The 26,545-nt window shown below is 45.9% G+C and overlaps 1 protein-coding gene across 1 annotated transcript in view; it reads right to left on the bottom strand.

Annotated features, from left to right (window-relative positions):
- Positions 1 to 1,542: 1,542 nt before the first annotated feature.
- LOC146179763 (putative sodium-dependent multivitamin transporter) overlaps positions 1,543 to 26,545 on the bottom strand; it is a 74,500-nt gene continuing 49,497 nt past the window's right edge. The window contains exons 12-16 of the mRNA XM_084580272.1: positions 25,289 to 25,497; positions 14,007 to 14,113; positions 12,253 to 12,335; positions 5,319 to 5,468; positions 1,543 to 1,602 (exon numbers count right to left, since the gene is read on the bottom strand). Coding sequence (XP_084436398.1) covers positions 1,543 to 1,602; positions 5,319 to 5,468; positions 12,253 to 12,335; positions 14,007 to 14,113; positions 25,289 to 25,497 — 609 coding nt within the window. The remainder of the gene's footprint in view (positions 1,603 to 5,318; positions 5,469 to 12,252; positions 12,336 to 14,006; positions 14,114 to 25,288; positions 25,498 to 26,545) is intronic.

Genomic DNA, 26,545 nt, shown 5'->3' with positions numbered 1-26,545 from the left:
AGGCTGACAGGATAGCTCGAGCATACACTACTTTCCGAGCATCCGACGCGTCCGCGGAACTTTTGCCAGCACCCAAGGCATACTCGGCCATACTAGAAAACTATAGAGGAAGAAGAATGCGATATCCCCCACCGCACAGTTCTCTCACCAGAGAGGAAACAGTCATATGGAGACAATTACAGACGGGTTCATACCGAAACCTACACATACTAAACAAAATGCACCCTACCATATACGCTGACAGATGTCCGTGGTGCTATGAAAAACCAACACTATATCACATCACATGGGCATGTCAAAACATAGACGTGGTCCCCAAAATTCGAAACCCGAGTGCGGAGCAATGGGAGACTGCTGTCCAGCGACCGCTGCGAAGACCAGCAAGGTCTGGTACAGCGAGCCCAACGGGCGGCAGCAACCAGCGGAGCCCTGGACTGAGGGCAACCGACCATTGTAAAAAAGTGGACGAAGTCGACGGAGAAGAATCTTGTGGATACAACAAGCAGACATCTCTGAAGACGCCTAAAAACCGCCAAATAATATAGGACTAAACGTTTTTCCTCCTCCTCCTCTACCCAGTTAGCGTCCGCGAGTAGCGCCGCGTATTCTGCCGCCTCTTTAGTTCTCGCCACGATCCGGGTTCTTAGCTTGGGTTATGTTTCTGCCTGCGCCATCGTTTGACCCATGCGGCGTTTGGCTTCCCAGAGGTGTAGCAGGTGGGTGTCCACATCCTTCACCGCCTCTGAGAGCTTTACCCGCGTTTCTGTCAAACGCAGGCTGGTAAGCAGCTGTTTGGTCCAGGCTTGGTATCCCTGCTCGTGGATAGAACTATTATATTCTTGTTTCAATTTTGTCCAGTCCGGCAGCCTATCTGCCCCGTCTGTCTGGTAAGGATCTTTATGTTGTCAGACAGTGGTCGCTACAGAGTGTTTCCTCTGTATTCGTCCACTCCACTCGCCTCGCGTTTTTCGAAAAGGTTAAGCCCGCACAAGTGACCCCCTTCACCGAGTTCCCAATCCGCATCGGGTACGCTGAGTCGGTGTGTAGGGTTACACCTAAATGTGGACGCTGCCTCCGCTAGCTTCCGTCCTTGTATGCCCTCTCGGTGATAGCCGTGATAGCCCCATGAGAGGCTCTGCGCGTTGAAATCTATCACTAATAGCGAATTTCGTCCCGTTTCCCCGATAGCCCTGCTCAGGAGTGAGAAGGTTACGGTTTTTGCTTTAGGTGGGCAGTGCACGTTCAGGATGCGGAGCGGACGATGATCCTTTTTTGTGGGAATGAGAGCCACCATCGCGTGTGAAAATCTGTTTTTCCATATGTATTAAATTTGCTCCGAACATTTTATGCACGAAGATGCATGTTAGGGGGTCGAGTTGGAATGTTGTTTAGTTTGTGAGGCTCGCATTATCGCCTTGCTCCTGTATGCCCACCACTGCCGGAGTATGCTCGTAATCGGAAAGGTGCATTCTAAGGTCAGCTCTCGTAGTCCTTGATGTAAAGCCTCGACTATTCCACTACGTTAAAATTATAGGGTTATCTTTAGTTCGTCCCGCCATGTTGTGCCTGGAGATTGTTCTTATTCTGGAGGCGTAGTTGTGGCTGTAGGAAGAAGGAAAACAAAATGCACGGGCCTGCTACTGGCTACACCTCCGCTGCCTCGTGCAGACAGAAGAGAAAAGGAAGAGGGAGAGAAAGACACGCGCCGCAACAACAGCCGTCGTCCGCCACCGAAGCGGTGGCGGGTGCAATGACGGTCTACAACAGATACAACTTCGGACAGGCTAGCACCCGCCGCAAGCGGCGGTGACCTACCTGTCCCAGCCCCATCAGGGGAGACCTCTGAAGGCGTAGGAGCTGCAGCTTCTCGCCCTCACTGAGCACCTATACGCATCTTGAGGGTCGGGGATTCGTGGGTCTCCTTGTGTTTGCATACTTGCGAACCGTCATCGCTTTACCTGTCGTGATACTATAAACTGATTTAAACTGATTTATTTATAGGAAGGGAAAGGCACGGTAACTGTCTCACTTGTTTTCTGTGGACACCGCAACCGCACCGTAACGGAAGGGAGGAAGGTGGGAGTGAAAGTGGAAAGAGAAAAAGAGGAGCCGTAGTGGAGGGCTGCGGAGTAATTTCGACCACCTGGGGATCTTTAACGTGCGCTGACATGGAACAGCACACCGCCCCGCCGGGGTGGTGCAGTGGTAAGACGCCCGACTACTGTGCTGGAGTACCCGGGTTCGCACCCGACCTCGGCGGCTGCGTTTCGATGGAGGCGAAAAGAAGAGGCGTCGTGTGCTGTGCGATGTCAGCGCACGTTAAAGATCCCCAGGTGAAGGGGCTGATTTATTGATTTATTAGGGAGTTTTAGAATAGGGGGACCCAAGGCTTGGGGCCCCCAAGGAAATAGCGTGCGGCGGCGCAACGTGCTAGCCGAGCGGCGAGTTTTAGAATAGGGGTGTTCCCGAGGCAGCGGAGCCGGGCTTGCGTTCGTCGATTGCAGCGCCGCAACGGTAAACCAAGAAAAAGCATTTAAATATAAAAGAGCCAACAACGCTATTTTGTTAATCAAAATGTGCTACTATTGCACAAAAATATATTAAAACTACCAGTTATACAAACTGTTTTTGTCATACAAGACGAAATCGGCCAATTGTCAATCCAGGCCGAGGGAGGGAAAACTCATTTGAACCTTCCGCGCTTTCCGCCGTCTGGTCCCCATGGCAACCGAACGAGGCGAACTCGCTAGGCATAGCAGCTCAGTAAATCTGGAAGCAATCAGAAAATATAGGGCGTTGTATTGCTAAAATTTGATGGTGCGGGCATCATGAGACATAGCATAAGCTTTGTTGGCCTTTCGTTTGCCATGAATGCGTGACACCATGGAGCGGTGACGACGAATGTGTGCCGAGGCGAGCGGCCGCCGCTTGGCCGGTCGCCGCCATGTTGCCGTAACCCAAGCGACCCAACAGCGGCTTGGGGCGAACGCTATTTCCGAAAAATAGGGGCCGCCCCTAGCGTTAACCCAAGACCCCAAGCGCGCCTTACGTTCTGCGCATGCGCATTTCGACGCCCCAAGCTCCTTGGGGGCCACAAAGTTTAAGGGCCCCTATTCTAAAACTCTCTATTTATAGGAAGGGAAAGGCGCGGTAACTGTCTCACTTGATTTCTGTGGACACCGCAACCGCGCCGTAAGGGAAGGGAGGAAGATGGGAGTGAAATTGGAAAGAGAGAAAGAGGAGCCGTAGTGGGGGGCTACGGAGTAATTTCGACCACCTGGGGATCTTTAACGTGCGCTGACATCGCGCAGCACACGACGCCTCTTCCTTTCGCCTCCATCGAAACGCAGCCGCCGAGGTCGGGTTCGAACCCGGGAACTCCGGCACAGTAGTCGGGCGTCTTACCACTGCACCACCCCGGCGGGGCATATCAAGGAGCGCTGAACAAGGGTAGGGGGGAAGGCGCAGTTCGCAGGTCGTACCAACGTTTCGGCAAGTAGAGAGGTGGCTCAGCTACAGAGCCAGTAGCAGGCCCGTGCATTTTCTTTTCCTTCTTCCTATGGCCACAACAACGCCAACTTCGCCTGGGCAAAGCGATCATTACTGGCAGGGGTTTAAATAAGCTTTTGCTTCCGAACACTGATTGATTTATTGGAAGTGAAAGGCGCGGTAACTGTCTCACTTGTTTTCCGTGGACACCGCAACCACGCCGTAAGGGAAGGGAGGAAGGCGGGAGTGAAAGAAGAAAAGTTGGGGATGAGGAATGTGGGTGAGAAGAAAGTAGGTCAAGGAGTGTTGAGGGGGATGATGAGTGAGAAGAAAGTAGACCATGGAGTTAAAATAATAAAAAAAATATGAAAAAAATTTTCTTCAGTAGGTATTCCTCAGTCTGAAACCAGGGATACTATGGCCTGAAAAATAAATAATTGCGAGGGACTTTAGCGACTAAAGTAGTGAAAGGCGGAAGCCTGAGAAGTCTCATCTTGTGTAGCGTTCCTGCTATCTGCAATCCCACACTTGAACGTGCGCCAAGGAACGCCACGCGACCGGAGCGATGGCGTACCATCCAAACGCACACTTGTAGGAGAAATTTTGATAGGTTCTGCGCCTTTCCTCCAGAAGTCTCATCTTGTCTGGCGTTCCTGCCATCTACAATTTCACACTTAAACGCGCGCTAAGGAATGCCACGCGACAGCCGCCGCAAAAGTGATACACACTTTGTCCACGACAGTATGAGTCATTAAAGGCTTTGGCGTTATCAGGGAAAACTACAATATGGGGTGGATGATTAGTCACCCCTTAAGCAGGTTTGGTGTAGATACACCTTTCTTAAAAAGTTTCAGGCCTTTAAAAGGGCCCTGATAAGGCATGTCCACAGAAGAATTCCTGAACATTTCCGCAAAGGGGGGGGGGGGGGGGGGATAAGGACAAATAAACAGCATAATAATCGCACTGTGAACCACAACTGAAATGCCAGAAAAAAGTTGGAGGGCAAACTCAAGTAGCAAGCGATAAGGAGGAAACCTCTTTGAAGAGGCACATGCAGCCTATGCTATTGTGTAGGGGAATAGAGGGCACATGTGCTGTGGATATGGGATTGTTATATGGGATTGTTTTCCCGAATAGTTGTGGTGCAGAGAATATATATTGAAGGGATTCTAATGCAAAATTTTGAAAGCATTTCAATCAGAAAGGCCATAAGTTTGAAGAAAAATAAATTATATATTCTTCAGTAAGGTTTTATATCAGCAACGGACAGGAAATATTAAGAGGCATATTTAACTCACAAATTTAGAACACTAGGAAACAGCAGAAAGACATATCTCTAAAGGAAAGTTAAAATCCCTTAAATATACTCCCTCTGTAGAGTGGTCTCCCTGTGTGTCGGATGATTTGATGGTCCTTGTTTTGGGATCCGACGCATTGTTCCACCGCTTAGGTCGAAAATCGCCGCAGCCGATCGATAACAAAGGAGCCGGTGGTTAGGAACACGCCAGACATTGTGCCTCGGCTAGAAGAGAACGACGTCGGCTTGAATCAAGCGTAGTTGTGCCACAGTGGCTCCTTGAGAGTCGTATCCATTATGCCGCGTGAGTGGGTGAAATACAGTGATGTTAGCTCTTTGTAGAATCATACCCCTTATGCTGCTGAAGCACGGGAGCATATGTCGGCACACTCGGTGGCGGTGGCTGCACACTAAGCACATCCGGTTTCCTGACCAGCTGCCTAACTTCCCCACGAATACCCTCCGTGTGTGACGGAGGTATCGAAGACGACTGCAGACCCTGTAGCTGTATGTGTCTCAGTTCTTCTCTTACCAGAGATCGAACAAGGTCCTTTAAGGCACCAGCAGAACCGTTGAAGCCGTAAGCAAAGACGGCTGGTGACATGGCGGATACGTCACGGTTATTGTACTGGGCCCTATGTTGAAGCGTCTGTTTTATCGTGGTGACCTCCAGCATAAACCTCTGATGTGGTGCAAGGTGGATTGTGAACTAGCCCAGCGAATAGTTCCTGCTTTACACCATGCGTTAGGTGGCGCACGTTCTCCTCGGCGTGATTTGGACATGGTAACACTCTCGTCCGGCGCTTGGCAGCGAGATCGCAGTGCCGACTCCGCACGCTCCCTTCGGTTCTGCGACGTATAGGTCCACAACAGCTGGCGGCGAAAGAGGTCCCACAATAGTAGCGTCAATTCATGCTTCACGAACCACATTTACGCTGAATTTTCGAGAGCAATGTTGAGATTTTGCAGCTTCCTTTGTCAATTCCAGCCGTTTTAGTTGGTGACACGTTTGAATTTTATCCAGCTAGTCTTCAGCGTCTTCACAAAGCTCGCCATGGAAGGAGGGTGGCGCTCGGGACTGGAGGACGATGAAATGATGGGGTGAGCCCTCTCCGCTAACCACAGTGTTCGTGTTGGATCTGTGCATGGTAGGCAAAGGTGTCCCGGACAAAGGCTCAAACTTGGGCGACTGACCTCGGAGGCACCAGCTCGAAATGCGGGCACCGGGTTCAAATACATGGTGACTCTCGGCTACCCTTGATGGGTGGAACCCAGCAAGATGGTAATCGTACACGGTGGCTCCACCAAAAATGTAACAAATACAGCGCATATGACTCTGCAGGGATCAGACTTCTTCTTCTCCCTAGTAATAATGGCACATACCCACAGTGCGGGATTGGCCAGAATTCATTTTAGGTGACATAATATAATTTATAATATCGATTTGACTGTATGATCTGACTAGCACCACACAATACACTCAAGTTCGTTCTCGTTCTTCCCGGTTGCGGACAGGCACGCGGCACTATGGTCAATTAGTCAGAGATACAGAGTTGCTACGCCATATACATAGCGAACAAGCAGCGAACGACCAGAAAAAAAGACACACTAGCTCAATATTCATTTTTATTTATAGTGCAAAAGAAGTATTCGGCTCTGAAATGCTCAGCACCTGATGATTAAGAAAGAACGACGACAGCCATGTTCAACTCATGACACACATGAAAGACAACGAAGACCACGCTCGCACTGACACTCCCGCGTGTGATGAAACAAGCTCTAGGACTGATCGACTGTTTGCCGAACGTTCCGTTCGCTGTTGATGGCGCAGCGCCCAGTGCAATGACTTCTATTACAATAGCATATTTTTTTCTTTTTAGCTCATGACTTACAAGCTGCTATTTAAGCATACGCCTAAACAGCAGCTTCATTCCAGTGTCAGCTTGCTTGCTTAAAATGTAATATAACAACCTAATATTTGATACTAGTTATCAGTGCGTGCTAATTTTTATTAGGTGGCAAATCGCGTACAACGCGCATGATATGTGTGCATTCGAATCAGTTTATTATGTATAGCGACTGCCGGCGGAAAGCGTTTTCCGGGATGGAGTAGCGAAAAGCACCTTGGTGGGCTATTCTCAGCGAGTGAGCTTATCCTTAAGCACACTTTGCTCGAATCGGTCTTTGTCAGAGCAACTGCCCTGAAGCTGATAAACCAAATTAAGGCTGTGAAAATGCAAGAATATATTAGAGTGTAAATTTTAACTAATATGTAAGCTATATAATTGAGGTCAGCAAAGGTTAGGAACGGTATCATGAAATCTCGATTAATTCCTCTTGCCTTAGTTGACCGTGCGAGCTCCACATTTCTTTTGGTTAAGATCAACTCGTCCCGCCCATACATAGGGGGTAACATACGCTGATGATTATGTAGCATATAATTTATATTTAACTTGTGTCCGATAGAGAATTTTACGTCTATAAACAATAAGCGTGCTTAGTGTTTGGTCATGTAATTATGTCTTTAGAAATGCATATGTTATTGCTGCAAGATAGCTCCTTCAGGCATAGCATTGACGAAAGTTCTTCCTCAGAAGTGCGGCCCTTGATGTCTGCAGTGGCATCGTTTAGAGTATTCTGTGAGAAAAAAAAATAGAAGAACGTATCAACTCTCGTGTCCACAAAACTCATATTCTTTAGATATACATGGCTAATGGTTTGCAAATTCCTCGTGTTAGGGAAGTAAGAAATTACACCCTTGAAGTTTAAAGAGAGCCCTGCGAAATGTTTAGCCTAAAAGCATACAGTATTTATTGAACAATAATGTGTCAATAAGTGGCAATAATATGTGTATTAGTATTCCTATTGTTTGGTACGATGATCACTCTTGCAGGGTCTTATTTTTGCTTTTGCATGGTGATTTGGCCAGCAACCTAAGGTTATATTTTCTAGGAAAACGTTTTAGAACAGTATATATAAAGTTCATTTGGTTCCGACATTTGTGCTAAACTGCATCGGGATTAAAAATATTGTATATTGTGCTCAGAAAACTACTGTGGGGGAAATACTACGGTTCGGAGGTAGCTTACTGTCGGAAATTTTTTTTTTCAAGCATATCATGGTGGCCTTGTGTCAATGAAAGGGCAATAGAATATGTAAATATGTTGTACAATCTCATAGCGCGTTAAGAACATCACATAATAGATATTAGAGAAGCGAATTGCAGAACTGATTTCGCTTTGGGAACCAAGCCACCATTCATTTCCATACTATACCATAGTATATAACACCATGCCATGCTTTTACGTAAATGCAATGAAAGATTAAGTCCTCAGCATCAATACGCATAGTTATTTGTCTATTACAAAAGAAAGAAACTTTAATTATTGGGCACTTGTTGCAATCGGCATACACTGCAAACTCTCTGTTATTGTTGCATAAAAGGTTGTAATTGCAGGAAAGAAGATTTTTCTATATTCCTTGTGCAAATTTTGAATACCCTGTAGTTTGAATCAATAAAAAAAACTGTGGGTGCGTGTAAACACCACTGACAAATCCACAGTTACTGTATAAGTTAGGCCGCGGAACAGTTACATGAGATTAATATTTTTCTCTTAACGTTTCCCAGGAAATAACTCATTTACATAGGACTCACAGAGTTGGCCAAAATTTCTAGAGCTCTCCAATATGGCATCTCTCATAGCCTGACTCTCTTTGGAACGTTAACCTTACAAATTCTTACCTCTCGGTACTATAGTCTAGTAGTTATGGGCGTCATCATACTGTGCTCCCTGAGGCAAGAAAACCTAATGAGGCCCATGCTAAGAAGTTCATGGGTGAAAAGACCTAAATAGTAGTCTGCCCGCACAGACAACCACCATCCGGAAACAACTTTAGCTTACCAAACATCGTAAATGGGCTTAAGCACTATGAATGCATGCTTTTGAGAAAGAGCGGTGCCAAAGAGATGCCAAATTTAACGGAATGATCTTCCGAATTACATGACTAATGCTAGTGTCACCCTTTGTTATGTTTTAGTAGAATCAAATAGCTTCCAAATTGCACAGCAAATGTTTGAAGAAATGCCGGCATTTATGCACAATCATATTATGGCTATCTCCCAGTTGCAAAAATGTCGCCAAAATTTATCTGCACGAAAATGTCGCCCCTTATGAACCATTGTGACAATATAATAGTAATGAGTAGTACATTATTCATTGTGTAATTTGTATACGTTGGACAACTGTTATTAGTTAATCAATGAATTGCTTCTTTCGTTCGAAACCGCGCCTTGTGTGAATGTTTTGATGAAAAATATTAGGATTCCTCATTCCACTGTACATAATGCAGGTAGAGTGAAAATTTGTGATTTATGAAATAAATATTGAATTTTTGAATAACCTAATAATTGTTAATTTATTAATACATTCTTGCAGCTGTATAGGTCATGAACCGGCAACTGCACCATACGAGAAATAGCAAGAGGTACTTGAATTATTTTAAAGAACGATTTGCTTATGAATAATTCAATTCTCAACCGCGTGACATCCTCGTTGGTTGACCACGTCACGTAGGAGTCAAGTTGCAGGAATATGTCATGTGACTATGAGTATCACGTGACAAAGGCATGAGCCATGAAGTGGCATACAAATATCACATGACCATGAGAGTATCACATGACATGTTTACGTGGCAGTCAATTTGCATGACAATGTCACGTAGATATGAGAGTATCGCATGGGGTCACGTGACTGTAAACTTGCTTAGGAATATACGTGGCTATGGAAACATCACATGACAGGAAGGGCGGAATACCTCCAATTATACACTTTCACGGCCAGTGCTTTTAACGCTCGCCAAGGAACGGAAATGTCCACTGTGCGGTACTGCTACTGACATTGCTAGCAAAAACTATAGAGCTTATTCAAGTGGCGTCATTGCAGCTTTACTGGCAAACCATGGCACTCACAATGCAAGATCAGAGAGGGAGAAAGAGAGAGAGGTTCTACGGCAAATCATAACACGGCGGCGGTGAAATCCGAGGTCTGGTTGGACAGCGTTACAAATGGCGTCTCAAGTGCCCGACATATCAGCGGCGCGCTGCAGGGGCCGGTAGACCGGCGCTAAACCACCCAACATTACGATGTCTCCACAACACAGGGTTGCCACAACTGACGCCTGCTATACCTGATAGTCAATACGGTCTATACGAAAGGCACCCGATGCACCATGCGCAGCAACAACGTTTAGGCTTCGCATTTCTCGAGTGAACATTCTGCAGTTATCGCATAAGTTTTTGTCTTGTTAAATGCGGTCTCTGCTGTCGCGAGTTTTTTTTTTTTTTACTACCTGTGCAGATGTAGCAATGCGCAGTAAGAGTTTTGTACAGAGAGTACTGCATGTAAGTGCGAGTAAACAAGGTGTCCTAGTCGTTTTCACCATTAACCTACGTTCGTGAAATTGCATCTCAGGTTGGGATCCGCATTGGGCTGTAGCAGACAGGACACTCTCGAAGGGGAGTCCTGTTATGTTAGGAAGATAGTGAGAAACCGGAAAGCGTGGCGTGATATGGTCCATAGGGTCACGAAGAGTCGGACACGACTGAACGACTGAACTGAACTGATTGTTGGCGATTATTCTGATCTTTACTTAGGAGTTTCCCGACTGCCACCTTAATTTTAAGGGGCAACGAAAGCATAATCTATATGATTCTCAATAGCAGCCACGGCATCAAGCGCTTCGATATACCGTTAAAATACACTCCTTTGCTTTGAAGGCGCGCCCATATCGAGCACACAATTTGGACAGCACAGCTACTAATAGTCGAGTAGCATTCGCCCTGTTTTAAATGCGGAACAAAATTATTTTGGAGCGTGATTTATTTTTTTATGGAAACAATTTTATTTCGCTAGTGGCCACGTGATCATAGTTACCGTAGTTAATGACTTGTTTAATGCCAAATTAGCTGCTCGCTGCTTTATTATGCTCATGGCAATCGCTGCTCCCAGCCAAACAAGCTTTTTTTTATATTTACTTTACAGCTTTGTGACCAGCAGTTCCGTGAAAGCGACCTCGTATTCACGACAAGCTACACAGAGTGTCTTCAAGGTCACCGTTCTAAGTAATATCTCTGCCCACCGTCCTCATCTTTATCTATTCATCTAACAATAAATATGCTCTCAGATGAATTTTGTGCCTGTCCTAATGTTTATTTAAGTAACTCTGAATGAAGGTAAAAATTTCTTCGCAACTTCCTTTCTGTCATTGAAACAAATAAAAACGATTTGTCGCCATCCCACCCATTACTTCTCTCAGTGAAAACTGGACAAGATGTCCAGAAAGCTCAATATTCTGGCATTCTAATAAAATGCGATTTTGTAGCGAACGCTACACTATGCTTGTAGAAGCGAAATTTGCAGAGCCAGGCTGACGCCACTGCTGCGCATGTGCTGTTACCATGGCAACCAACTTCTCCGTTCTAGCGGTGTTTCGTCGCTCGCTACACTCACTACAGAGAGGAGGGGAGGAGCTGGGTAGCGGCATACCAGCAGATGCGTGAGCCGGTGTGCAAAAGAGGAGAATGGTAGTTTCCTCACTGCGCATGCGCGCGCCGCCGCGGAGAACTGACCGAGTGGAGCAAGAAAGCATCTGCTAGTATCGCAAGCACAGGGCATGAATGTGGATTCTGTCTTGGACGCCGGTGAACTTTGATGCATTCAATGGAACGCTGGTTGTATTTAATGCGCCGCTCGGTCGCCCCCAGCCAAAGTTTTCGCTACCAATTCTGTTCAGCACCATTGAACCCCGCTGATTTATTTTTACTTACGCAGGTGCCATATTTTGTCCCTAGGGATTTTTACTGCATGGTCTACTGGATGGTCTATATGGCGCCAGAAAAGTTTACTGCGAAGAAAAGAACGTAATTCTATTTGATAGGGTTATATTACTCCCGTTTTGCGCCGACGTTTAAGAGAAAGTGCTGCAATTCAACGCACCTTCGTTTGGTCAGGAAGGAGGCCCAGACACCTCCACATACGCACAAAAATGGGGCTGCAAAACCGCATCCTTCCTTCCAAGTGTGGCTTTCCACCTGACGAGAGTTCAGAGAACAAGGTTAAAGGCGGCAAGTTTTCATTTTCAAGTATTTAGCGTAATTGACTAGAGTCTGATTCTCTGAATGTACTATTAGAAAGCCAAATACTTACGCAAACTCGGTAGCTAAGAAGGGCACAATTTCTTGAGGGCAGCTTACCAGTAGACAAAATGTGCCATTTTTGATCTACGCTATCAGTAGGCTTGGATACAACGCTTGTATTCAACTAGCATGCTTTCTTTCCTGCCTAATAGCAATTAGCTTGTGCACTAGCTTATGCCGCTCTTCAGCCATGCCGACAACAAAAAGGGCTCAGCACCCAGGTAATAGTAGTGTAGAACCATTACATTTTGCATCATGGGTTTTGACTTACTGGATACCAAAATTTGCTGGTGCCTCCAGGAACGTAAATTGTGTAAGTGTTCACTTGGTTAATATAGAAACCCGGGCAAGTAGCTGAAAATTAACAAAGCAAAAAAAGTGTGACACACAAAATGAGAAATGGCAGACAGACTAATGCAGAGACATGATCTCAATTTAATTTTTGCTGGTTAAGAGGTGAGGCGATCCTAAACTTCCAAGGGTCCACGTTAGAAGTATTCAGGGTGGATGGAATGCATGCATTGAGTCTTGCTGTGCCTGCGATAGCGGGTAGTGGCGCCTCCTGGCACCATTAGGTAGCGCCTGAACTGCCTAGGTTTCTGGATGCCGCACATAATGACCATAATGCTGCATCACAAGTAGTGAGCACCACTATATTCGCTCAAAGGCGGCTTTTTATCTGGAATTTCTGGCATCCATACTGAGAGAGCGCCATCTTCTTTCCTATTTCAAAATGGAACAATGAATTGTTTTGTCATGTACTCTTGAAAAGCGCGAAAGTTTGTGTGTGTTCTTTCACAACTAGACAAATATTACAGATAGAATACCTTCGGTACCCTAGCACGAAATTCAGAGCAGATGTTAATACATAAATAACGCTAAGGTGTGAATAAAATTCATTTCAGTCATTACTTCATCGGGATATAGCGCGCATACCATACCATATCCGCTATATACAGTAGAGGCCTATGAGCATAATTAAATGAGGTGATGCCCCAGCTCACTTTCTACGCATAACTGGTTGCCATTGTGACAATGATGCATGGCCTGACAATTTTCGGTAAAGCGTAGACAGCTTTTTGGCTATTCAAAAAGCTGCTGTGGAATCTCCCGAGTGGCTCTCAAGACTAGAGCCTTTGTTGTGCATGGGAGAATTTTAGTGGGATAAAGCCCGTTCCATGCTGCCTTATCACGACGTGTCATATGTGAATAGCACAAGTAAACAGCGTTTTGTGTGATTCTGGTTGATTTCATTTTGTTGACGCATGATGTGTCAATTCCAGGCAATAAATACAAAATACCACACCATATCCGCATATGCGGCTTATGGTAAAATTCTGTCCTAGCACTGAATGAGCGGTTTACTCTAACCCTACTGTGGGCTTAGTATACTTGAAAAGTATAATTATTTTGTATATATTTGCGACTCATATTTAGCTCAATAAGTTATTTTATTATTTTTCACCATTGATTCCCATGAACAAAATGTTTTAGTTATACTCGCGTCACCGTGCAGTACCTACTGGCGTCGAGTGATAGTCCCCACTTCCATCATCGCAGTTTTCTGTATCATCATCCGCACTGATGAATAAAAATAGCTAGTTTCGTATATGCAGCCAGTTTTTACAATTACTAATAAACGAACACATAGCTTGCCTCCCTATTTGCAACCTACTCCCACGCTTGAATATTTAGCATACGTAATTCTGTACGCCGCTGCCAACGTGTAAAGTAAATGCCCTTTCCAAGAATATTGAAACTTTTCTGTTGAATCAGCACAAAATAACACCAGACATAAATAAAATGTAAGGCAGATGCCACATTTTTGGATTCAAGAGATAAATGTATTTTGACTTATTTGCGTCCCTTTGCCTAACGCGGTGATCAAAAGCGGGGCTACATCAACAAGTATAGAAAACTATTCTATTTCATCCATATTACACTTTTTCGCGCAGAAAGACAAAGTGGAGTTAAGAGCGTGTGAAAAAAAGGGCTTAGAAAAAGGTGCACTATGATTATGCTCACCAGCAATGGCGCTAAGAAGGAGGCTGAGCAGCACAGTGACTACCATGGCCAACAGAGAGCACCAGTAAGAGGAGAGACGATACAGCAGGAACAGGTTCTTCCCATCGCTGCAACATGAAAGAAAGCATTGTGATAGACGCGAGCCATTTATTCGGGATTTATATACGATGACACTCATGCACACAAAACGTTTCTCTTCCCGTAATATTTTTCCTTGTTCCCTTTCTGGTATCAGGCTTCGATGGTCGGCTCTTGTTTCCAGAGGAACGGAAATCTTTCACGTGCAAAATACTGCACACTGACCGAGTTTCCAGGTAAGGCAGCTGAAGACCTAGTCCAAAGATATTCAAGATTCCAGTGGAGTCTTTCAATATATTGTGAGCCTTCCGTGGATGTTATTTCATTTGTATATGCCATGATCTTCCTCTTTCATTTGTACATACCATCATCATCGTCCCGCGGCGCCGGCTCCGGCACGCGCCTGGGTTTTGTCACCGGATTAAAAACGCTAGACAAGGCATCGCTGGCCTTGCCGTCACGACCTTGCCGTCTCAACCTAGCCTTCTTTTACAAGTGGTGGAGGTCGAATTCGATCCCCTTGCTGCCTCTCGCTGGAGCTACGTTCCGGTCGCCGTTTGGCAACTACAACCATAACCATGTCCACCGAGAGCAATCCCGACCCGGCCGGACCCTCTACCTCAGCTGCACCGATGCCTCCGACTCTGCCCACACGTCAACGTGACCCACCGCTGTTCGCTGGTCGTCGTGACGAAGACGTGGATGACTGGCTGGACACATATGAACGCTGCAGTGCCTATAACCGGTGGGACGATGCTTTAAAATTCCTCAACGTTTCGTTCTATCTAATTGAGGTCGCCAGAAACTGGTTCATTAATCGCGAACCCCACACTACTAACTGGACCACTTTCAAACAGCAATTCCGCCAATACTTCGCCGACCCGGCAGTTCGGTCTGAGATCGCGAGAAACAAGCTCGCTTCCCGCCTTCAAGGTCCCGATGAATCATATGCGTCTTACATAGAGGCTGTTCTTGCACTTTGTCGGCGCATTAGCCCCACCATGACGGAACCTGAACGTGTGCACCACGTCTTAAAAGGGATCAATGCTATGGCATATCACACCTTAGTTGCCCAGAATCCTTCAAGTGTTGATTCAATTATTACGACCTGTCAACGCCTCGACCAGCTGCAGTCCTCTCGATTACAGCCCGGCTTCGCAACTGGTCCGACCTCTGCTGACCTTGATCTGCGGGCAATGATACGAGCAATCATCCGCGAGGAGCTTCAAGCCCTCAATCCTTTCTGTCGACATGGCTGCGATCATTCTTCCGCACCTCCTAATGACGCCGTTCTCCGTAACATGATCAAAGAAGAGTTAGCTACCATCAGCCGCCCTATGACAACCGAACCTTCTGCAAACCGCCCAGCGCCGACCTACGCGCACGTCGCTGCATCCTCGCCTTCTTTGGTTCCCCCGCCCCAACCAGCACCAACATACAATCACGTCAATGCAATGGCGATGGCTCAACCTACACAACCCAATTACGCACCTTGGCGTCCCCCCCGACCAGTCTGCTATTACTGTGGTATTAGAGGACATATATCCCGCTTCTGTCGTCGCCGCCTCCAGAACGAGCGCCGTGGTTACGACACCTTCGAATGCGACATGCCTTCAACCTCATATTATCAACGGCGGTCTATTCCAAGCCCACCTCGACGATCCTCCCCACCTCCAGTATCTTCCTCTGAGCCTCGTGGGAACCATGTATCCCGACGCCGATCCACATCCCCATACCGCCGCTCAGTTTCCCCTCTCCGCCCCGCAACCGTTCTCCCTGTCCGCCATCCGGAAAACTAAGTGTTGCAGTTTCCGGAGGTCAAACTGCACTCTGCGTACTAACTAAAAGTCCTCCTGATCGCCCGTATAACGTGATTGCTGTTATCGCTGAAGGTTTACCGGTTGAAGCTTTGATTGATACAGGGGCTGCAATTTCTGTCATTCACGCTGATTTGTGCTACCGTTTGCGAAAAGTGACAACCCCATATGATGGGCCTGAACTCCGTGGAGCCAATGACGTTCCTTTGCGTCCTTCAGCGAAGTGCACCGTACGAGTTGTTATCGACGGAATCCGCCATCATGTGCAGTTTGCTGTGCTCTCACCTCGTGCGCATCTCATGATTTTCGGATGGGATTTTTTGTCAACCGCTTCAGCGTTAATTTCTTGTGGTGACCGTGTTATCCATATGACAGACAGCGATTTTTCATCTGACTTTTCTGAACGACATCATCCCCTCGTTGCCGCCGCTGATACTGTTTTGTCTCCTCAGTGCGAAAAACTGCTTACTGTTGTTTCTGACCACATCACTGACGGGGACGTACTCATTGCACCATCATATAGTCATCTTCCACGCGGCATCGCCTTCCCGTCAAGTCTTGTCCGGTTCCACAACGGCTCAGCGACAGTAGTGGCCACTAATACTTCACATGAATCCCTCGTGCTCCCAAAAGGAACTTCTCTGAATTGTATGGTGGATGCTCAACCTTTTTCCCTGATGGTGCTCACCGCCCCTCCGCCTCAGCAACGTGTTTCGACAGACGTCTCTCTTTCTGTTCTCGCAAAGACTATTATTCCTAAACTCCCGCCGAACCAACGCCAAGAACTGCTGACATTGCTTCGACACCACCAAGCCATTTTTGATGCCACTTCCACACCTCTGGGACGGACTAGTGTTGCACACCATCGCATCATTACTGAAGGTAACTCTATCATTCGCCGACGGCCTTATCGGGTTTCCCTCTCTGAACGGAAAGTAATTGAAGAAAATGTAAATGACATGCTCCATCGCAATATAATTCGTCCTTCAACAAGCCCGTGGTCCTCCCCAGTAGTGCTAGTTAAAAAAAAGGACGGCTCGGTACGCTTTTGTGTTGACTACCGCGCACTCAACAAAATTACCCGCAAAGATGTATATCCGATGCCGCGAATCGATGACGCCCTTGACTCCCTCCAAGGCTCCGAATATTTCTCGACCTTGGACCTTCGCTCAGGTTATTGGCAAATACCTATGCACGAGGACGACAAAGAAAAAACCGCTTTCGCAACACCCGATGGCCTTTACGAATTTAACGTTATGCCTTTCGGACTTTGTAACGCACCAGCGACATTTGAAAGAATGATCGACACTGTACTTCGTGGCCTAAAATGGAGAACCTGTTTGTGTTACTTGGACGACATTGTTATCTTTTCGGCAACCTTTAATGACCATCTCACGCGCCTGAATGAAGTCCTCACCTGTCTCGCTTCGGCAGGCCTTCAGCTCAACACCAAGAAGTGCCACTTTGCACAGAAGGAAATTAGAATATTGGGACATCTGGTCAGCCATGACGGCATTCGCCCTGATCCTGAAAAAATAATCGCGGTCTTGAACTTTGCTTGTCCACAACGGACTACAGATTTGCGCAGTTTCCTCGGCCTCGCGTCCTATTTCCGGCGTTTTATAAGGCATTTTGCAACTATTGCTGCACCACTTCATGAGCTACTAAAAGCACGCAGCCCTTTCGTGTGGACTGAGCAGTGCGAAACTGCTTTTAATGACCTCAAGCACGCCCTCACATCAGATCCTGTTCTTGGCCACTTCAGTGACAGCGCTCCAACTATCCTGCACACCGATGCCAGTGGTCACGGTCTTGGCGCTGTACTTCTGCAGCGTGATGCAACATCGCGTGAGAAAGTGATTGCCTTTGCCAGTCGGACTCTCACTCCAGCTGAGAAAAACTACACCATTACCGAGCAGGAGTGTCTTGCTGTCGTCTGGGCTGTCCAAAAATTTCGCCCTTACCTATACGGTCGGCGCTTCACAGTTGTGACCGACCACCATGCTCTTTGCTGGTTGTCTTCACTCAAAAATTTGACAGGCCGACTTGGCCGCTGGATTCTACGCCTGCAAGAATATCATTTCGACGTCACTTATAAATCTGGTCGCCAACACCAAGACGCCGACGCTCTCTCTCGCTGTCCCCTTTCGGAATCCACTTGCTGCTTTTCTTCCCAATTCATTTCCACCTCTGACCAGAGCCGAGCATCTCTTTGCCCGACTTATATCACAATCGTTTGTTTTGACGACTCTGGGAACAAGCACGCTCTCCGCTCACAGCAATTAGCCGATGCCTACTGCCGTCCTATCATCGACCGCCTTATCGGCGCTTCGGACCCTCCCAATGCTAGGCTCCGCCGACAGCTTCGCAATTTCAAGCTCGAAGATGGCATCTTACTCCGCTACGTGTATTGCCCTGATGGAACTCGCTGGATCCCAGTCGCGCCGCGTGTGCTTCGCCCACGTATACTGGCGGCTCTCCACGATGACGCTACTGCAGGTCACCTTGGTTTTGACAAAACCTACGACCGCGTGAGAAAACGATTCTTTTGGCCTGGCTTATCTTCTACCGTTGCCAAATACGTCGCATCCTGCCCTCTGTGCCAACGTCGCAAACGGCTGACTTCTTCGCCCGCTGGCCTTCTACAACCTCTTCCTTGTCCCTCCACGCCATTCGACGTAGTCGGCATCGACTTATATGGTCCCCTACCTCTCTCCTATGGGGGTAACCATTGGATTATAACAGCTGTCGACCACCTCACACGCTACGCTGAGACAGCACCTGTACCGACTGGTTCCGCTGAAGAAGTAGCAAATTTCTTTTTGCGATCAATTGTATTGCGTCATGGCGCTCCTCGGGTGCTCCTAAGTGACCGCGGTACAGCCTTCTTATCGAAAGTCGTTGCCGAAGTTCTTCACGCCTCATCCACCCTTCATAAGACAACCTCAAGCTACCATCCCCAGACTAACGGTCTGACTGAGCGATTTCATCGCACCTTGTCGGACATGATATCAATGTACATCACACCAGATCATCGAAATTGGGACACTATTCTACCATTCGTCACATTCGCCTATAATACAGCAGTACAGCGAACTACCGGTTACTCACCATTTTTCCTTGTTTACGGCCGTCCTCCCACTACAATTCTCGACGCTTCCTTCTTCTCTACGCCCGACTACTCCACATCAGTACCTACCCATTTTTTATCTCGTGTGGCCAGATGCCGTCATCTTGCCCGCGTCAACACGGCAGCGTGCCAGGAAGTCCGCAAAACTCGCTATGATTCTACACATCGAGTGGTCTCTTTTCGTCCTGGGGACGAAGTACTGCTTTACACACCATTGCGCAGCGCTGGCCTTAGTGACAAATTCCACCACCGCTACGTAGGTCCCTATGAGGTCATAAGCCAAACTTCTCCAGTGAACTACAAAGTGACGCCTGTTGATCCCCCAGCTGATCGACGCCACCGTGGAACTGAAATTGTTCATGTGTCTCGCCTGAAACCGTTTGTGCGCCGCGATGCATCGGTTGGGTAGGAGCGGCCAGGCTGGCCGCTTCCGACCCCCCGGGAAGATTGTGTGAGCCTTCCGTGGATGTTATTTCATTTGTATATGCCATGATCTTCCTCTTTCATTTGTACATACCATCATCATCGTCCCGCGGCGCCGGCTCCGGCACGCGCCTGGGTTTTGTCACCGGATTAAAAACGCTAGACAAGGCATCGCTGGCCTTGCCGTCACGACCTTGCCGTCTCAACCTAGCCTTCTTTTACAATATACTCGAAACGATGAGAGTGAGTCCTGATTAGATGCAGGAACCACAGTTACATTAGACGCCGCTTCAAATAGGACTGTTAAACCTGCAATAATGTCGGCTAACCAGGATAGCTCATGCGGTCCCCGTCAGCTTACACGTAACATCCAGGAATAAATTAAGCAATTTAAGGAGACAACCCCTCCCATAGAAGTGGAGAAAGTGAGGTAGCTGATCTAAAGTGAAAATCATTTTTACTTTGTGTGACATAACACAAACGCGCTGTGCTGCGTGTCTCTAGCCTTCCACAAATGTGAGATGTTATCTTTCCTCGAAAATTGTTGTGATAGTTGCACTGAACAACTATTTCGACCATATTGGGTGGAAAAGCGTCTGAATATTTTTCAATACCACAGCGTAAAAGGCACCGTTCTCCAGAAGATATAACATCTGCTATATCGGTACTGTTAGTGAATTATCGCGGCTATGAGCATGGAAGGTGATAGCTGGCGGGTGATATGGCCCTGCATTGAATGGTGGATGGGGATTGGGACGTCGCGACGTCTGATGGCAGGCCTGAGTTTGCACACTCTGCTAACTAAGGCAGATCATTTAAAAAGAGAATTTATCTCGTGCACTTGAATCCTGAGTTTAACACGCAACCCCTACTCCCCGCAGTCACATTGGATGCACCTGGGTTGCACTAATTCATCATTCGTAGTACTTACATTTTGTGTAAACTTTAACACATTCATTACCCTTTTAAACCAATGACAATTTTGGTAATTCAATCATTTTTATCTTGCCATTGATTGCCGGTGATCGAGAACTTGTTCGAGAAAAAGGCCAAAGGGCGAAATGTCCATGACTGTGCGTCAAATGCCTCAAATATTCGACCGCACGACAGTGCGCATGAACGTGTGGCATGTCGCACTCTTCACGGCCTTCGTTCTAGTCGTAGCTGGAACTATTTACTAATGCTTCTTCCAGTAAGTCCATGCCTAACAACGCTGTTCATAAAATAATTTCGTGACTTCAAAACGTTTATTGTTGGCCGTTGTGTTAGAAATGCAGTCGTGCATTGTTAAGATGAACACTTTGGTACCGAGAAGGACTGTCCATAAATTCAGTCGTTCCATATGACGAGTCCTGCAAAAAATTTTAAAAGTGCGGGGCTATAAATAGTCTCCTATTGTGCATAGTAGTCGAGAGTGAAGTTCAAGTTAGACAATATTTGGATCTTTTACAAACTGATTTGGTCACTTTTATATTTAAATAATGGTGTAAATCTGGGCCAGTCAAGTGGTCTATAATACGCTTCGTGGTGCCCATGGTAATCAAACCTTTACTACAACTTTTCCCATCCGAAGGATTGCTTTATATAGGAGCACTTATTCTGTTTGTCCTACATGTCCTGGACAAGTAGGACATGTAGTGCGAAGAGAGGATAACCGATGGTGGCTTAGGGTAACGAACTGGATTCCAGGGGAAGGAGAACGTAGCAGGGGGCGGCAGAAAGTTAGGTGGGCGGATGAGGTTAAGAAGTTCGCAGGGGTCAAGTGGATGCAGCTAGCACAGAACCGGGTTAATTGGAGAAATATGGAAGAGGCCGTCACCCTGCAGTGGGCATAGTGAGGTTGATGATGATAATGATGACTTATTCTGTTTAAATCTACTTTTCTCGTGTTACATTAGACAAACGGGGACGTCTTCTACACGCAGTAGAGAAAATGGTCACTGCTTAAGTTGTACACTTTGTCCCTCTGAAGCCTGAAATGAGAATAAAGGACTGATATTGAAGCAGTTTTCATGTTTAGCTGTGTTCGTCTAGTGTTTTGTCACGTCAAATACAAAAAAAACCTGCTAGTCGCAGCTGATATTTTGTTCCCATTGTCCCTATTAATCCCACGAACCTCCGTCAGCCTCAAAAAAATTCTCTGGATGTTCCGCTCCATGCATGGTCCAGCTTTCATATTAACGAGATGGAATGCATTGCAAAGTTCTGCCCCTCGAATTACTGCTCATAATGCGAGCCGTCGCCAATATTAGCGTTAGTCATGCTACTGATAGACGTATGTATATCCAAAATTACACGTATTTAAGATGTGGTACGTTTATTGCAGTAAGCCGCGTCTGTTTTTCCCAATTAAACGCAACTAAAGACTGTTTCGTCTGTTTTTCATCTTCCTTGCCTGGCACACCTTTACGCAGCGTCAGAAACGATGCGCGGAGCTCCATGCGGGACGCAAATACTTGCGCCGATGCACTGCGTAGCTACGTCCTAGTGCGCAAGGAGTCAGTGAGGTATAACACCACTCTTAGCCCTGTAGAGCTTACATTAACAAAAAATTCAGTGTACCGGCTGATGTCTTCTTGAGTAAATATTGCAAACTGGGCAACATCTTTGAAAATATTTTTTGTTAAAAAATAAAAACCGGCAAAAAAAAAAGAACCACCTCACGCAAACCACACTACTTCATTGCAGTTTGAGCCAGTTTGTGATATGGCAGTTAAGTGTAGTGAAACCTAGCTATAGTAATCGGTAACTGTTCTGTAATTATTTATTTACTTTACTTGGGCTGCAACTGACCGCTGTAATCAGTTACATTTCAGATGTAGTGCATGAATCCGTTTCTTGTTTACAGTAAAGGGTACAAGACTAGTTGACACGATCTTTATACCTATGTCGGACGGTCTTCCACATATTCTGGAATCTCACTTCTATGCTGATGTGTATGCGGAATATAACAGAGGCGCGTATGAAGAAACTAGAGATTAAGCGAATAGTGAAGGGTATGCACACGGGCTAGCGTCTGCATGAGGAGCTAGGCCTTTGTATAAAAGCGGAGCTAAATTCACCATTCCACTTGTCATCCAACTCACCTAATGGGGCACCTTTGAGGTTTTAGGGTTTTCGGAACCTCCTCTGTTAGCGAATACTAAAAGAGGAGGTTTCGAAAATCTCAAAAGCAGTGGATTGAATGGCTTTCCGAAGAGCCGTTCACCTTCTGCTGCTCAGCTATCGGTGCGGCATGTTCTGTGAAGAAACGTGCGACTGGCTCTTTTTCCACACTGGCACTAAGTAGTTTGCCCAGTTGTCTGTATTTGAAGTCGCACTGTTGAAATGATTTGCAAATGGGATTAATGGGCAACAACATTTTTTTTTCACTACTGCACCACAGTTTATTGACTACTTGCGGCTATCATGCATCATTGAGCATGAGGCCTCCGACCTTTGACACTTTTCCCCGTAACCTCGTTTGTCTCTTGTTTCTAGCCCTAGGAACTACTCTATAGTTTGAGAGATAAACCGTTTGAATATTGTAATAATAAATAAACTTTAAAGTATTTTCTTTCTATTGATATACCACTTTTTTTATTACTCCAGCTTGCCATAAGGCATAATATAAAAACCCATGTAAATAATATTTTTTAATACACCATTTGGAATTTCAAGAAGACATCGGACCCACCACATGCCTGAAGTGTTCCATACCAGCTGCTGAAGTGGATGTTCGCCACCTGCTGTGGACTTGTGCAGGGACACAGATACTGCAGGAAGTGGGACTAACCGCAACAAGAGAAGAGGACTTCTCCAAGTGACGCACTTACAACGATAAGTACAGGAGCCTTCTCCAGTTCGTACGGAAAATGATATATCACTTCCTTACAAATAATTTCAGCTAGGATGCTAAAACAGTAATGAAGGCATTGACAATTAAGAGCCACACATTTCTGAGGAGCCGAGGCGGGTCCCAGATCTTCCGAAACCAAGCACAGACCCCTATGTCACTAATTCACTAATTCTCTTGACATTTATCGTCTTACGCGCCCACCAACCGTTGCCGACAGAAAATAACCCTGATCTGCATATGGAAAACGTTTCGGCTATGTACCTGATTGCAGCATACTTGTAGGCACACTTGAGCACCGTCTTTTAGGCTATGGTGGCGACAGCGTTGGCAGCGCCGCCCTTGGATCCCTTTCTAGATCCTAATCACGAATCCTTTTTCCTGCTTATGTTCTCTCAAACTCTTTGGCACAAAGTCATAATTATCAGATGATGTGAATGAACACCACATATTTTACGGGTGTTTTTTAGAAGGTCCAATGTAACAATAAAAAAAATAGCTGTCTGGCTTTAGATCTTTTTTTAGCAGTTGAGGCTGTATTGGGGCTATGACGGGCATCAGGCAAGAGGCAGAATGGCAAATTACCTAAGTACTTTTTACCTGGGTAATTATTTAAATACGTTGATAAAGTTTCACATATTTGTTTTACAGTGTATGTTTGACACGAACAAATTGAGCTCACTCTTGAAATAGCGCAGCCGAGGAACAAAATTCATTAAACATTGTAGCGCACGTAACAATTAAGGCTCACAACTATTACGCTGAGAGGCAGTTTCGTCACGTGCTAGAGTGCTAGTCTGCCTGTGCCAATTCGATCGTTCCACACACCCTCCTGGCATTACCTGAGAGCCCGAGATACCTCGCGTATGTTTATCTCCTGCCGTGCTTGTAACACTACAGGTATACAAAAGAGGCGCGCGTCAATCGATGCTATTTGCGAATGGAGTGCAACTTGCCTGGATGAAAGCGTTTGGCTACACTCGTTTTGGCAAGATTTGGTTGCCGTTTCTGCTCGCAAAGGCCATCCAGGTATCTAGGTCACTGCCCTCGAAAGCACATATGAAAGCGTTTACAAAAGCATTTACAAAAAGCGTTAGCTCCTCCAACACATGCTTTAACACCTACGCGTTGAATATTTCGCGAAAGAGGCGAACGAACAAACAATCCTTGCGTAGGGATGTGCTTCACTATGTAGCTAAATGCAAGAAACAAAACGAAGATTCAAGTTTAAACCTCTTACTGCTGCTTCGAGAGCAGCTACGGAGCTTGTGGCAAGGTTTAACGCTTAATATCGCCTGTAGGAGCACGAACCCTACACTCAGAATGGGCTCAGAGCCTAAGTGAATATGGCAGCCGGCACGGTGTTTCATTCCCGAAAGCTGTTTAGTTTAGCGGAGCTTCTGCGCTGCCCGAACAAAATCGAACAGCGGGCTCCTGTCACTATGTAGTCCTGAACATAACTTTCGCAACAAATGAGAAAGCTTTTATTAGAATACTTAGAGTGATTGATACCCCGAGCTTGGAAGTAAACATTCCTAGTTAATGTGGCATTTTTGTACCGGGACTGTCGGTTCAGGAGACATGGCATCTAGATAACTTTATTAAGGAGGCATGATTTAACTGTCGCGCTACATAAAACAGATGTTGATGCTATCAATATCTCAGCATTTATTTTCTCAGTGCCGTGATTTGTGCTTGCTCTAATACGAGTAAAAAAGTATGCTATACGCAGTTAATGCCCGCTGTGCAAATATTTCTCTCATCAGAAGAGCTATAGCGATAAAATATTTGCAGCTATTTCAGAGACATTGGAAGAAGAAAGGTGTTTTTAATTTGAATTGCGACCATAGTCTGTCATATAATATCCGCGTGAGCAGAAGAAAGTCAACCAGCACAAAAAATCTTCACGCGTAATTACCAAGACTATTTGAAATAATTCTTTAGTAATTTTTATTTTTAAAGGAAACTGAAGATTGATTGGAAGTGCAAAGTCACTAACCTAGTATCATATACGGCACAAGTTCCATTGCTGACACATGATTGATATGAATCTTCGTCATTCGCATGAACCGCAAGGGCTTCGGTCCCATTGTCGGTGCACCGCAGGATTGTAGTGTTCATTCTGACTGGTTCCACTCCAGACAATGTTCTTCCCATGGTCTGCCAGAGCACCAGCGAGAACATGAGCGACGTTGCCGCTGCCGTGCCCTAAAATCAAGAACAATCAATCTCGAAATATTCCTACGAACGATTATGAGCCCGCAAATGTAGCTACCAACAAATCATTTCACTTCGGCGGGATATAAATGCGTTTTAGTGATATCAGGTGTACCAACACCCATACACTACTTCAACCGCCTAAACAAAAAAAAAAAGGAGGATTACCTAGTCGAATAACAAATATAAAGTTTTGTAAACTGCAGTGTTGCGACCCGCGTTTTTCAATACCACAGGCAGTGTATTCTTTCATATTTGTTTGATAATGTATTGGATGTCACAGCTCCGCATCAGCTAAGATGATATTTTATACTTAAAATCTCGAGAGTGCGGTAGCATGGCCAGACAATAGAGTGTGGAAATGTGTACTGGACAGGAATAACCAATGCATCACAACCGACTCGGACATGCGAAATTGAGGTTTACTGACAAAGAAGGCCAAAATATATCGCCTCTCTTGCCGAGTATTCGATTTTGGCAGGCGTGGGTCCTTCTTAAACCTTTGGTCTATGTACTGATAAAACATTTCAAAGCCTTTTACTATTCGTCCTCACGGTAGCTTTTCTTCGAGTGATTTTCAAGCGATCGAGCGCTTTTTGTGTATATTCGTTGCCCTCGCGTTTTGGTTATCTTTCTCTTCAAACCTGCACAAACACATGCTCAAAGTGACATCAGAACATTGCACAAGAAAAAGTGTAGCATCCCCTGTATTCAACAAAGCTTGAGGGCATTTCGCGACTGTGCTCAAAGGTAGACTTTACCGGTGAGCTCTTAGCCAATGGACAAACAAAAGAGAGAGACCGAGGACTGAAAAATCCACGACGAAAACACTCTTGAGCACAAATTTCTTTCTGTGTTCAGTTGGAGATATTCTCGTGAATGAAAAAGTTCCGGGGCCGCATGGCGTTAAAGAAATGTCAAACAGTATGAAATGATGAGTTTGGTTGGACAGGTATAGAGTTGGGAGGCAACTATGAAGTTCAAGCTGTGTTCGAAACAGCATATGTACAGAAGTGGTAGTAATAGTGACGAGACGAGA

The sequence above is a fragment of the Amblyomma maculatum genome, chromosome 9 (genome assembly GCF_055883805.1).
Source record: "Amblyomma maculatum isolate TAMU_Amacu chromosome 9, ASM5588380v1, whole genome shotgun sequence".
Lineage (NCBI taxonomy): Eukaryota > Metazoa > Arthropoda > Arachnida > Ixodida > Ixodidae > Amblyomma > Amblyomma maculatum.
Note: the sequence above shows the minus strand (reverse complement) of the source record. Positions and strands in the feature narration are given on the sequence as shown.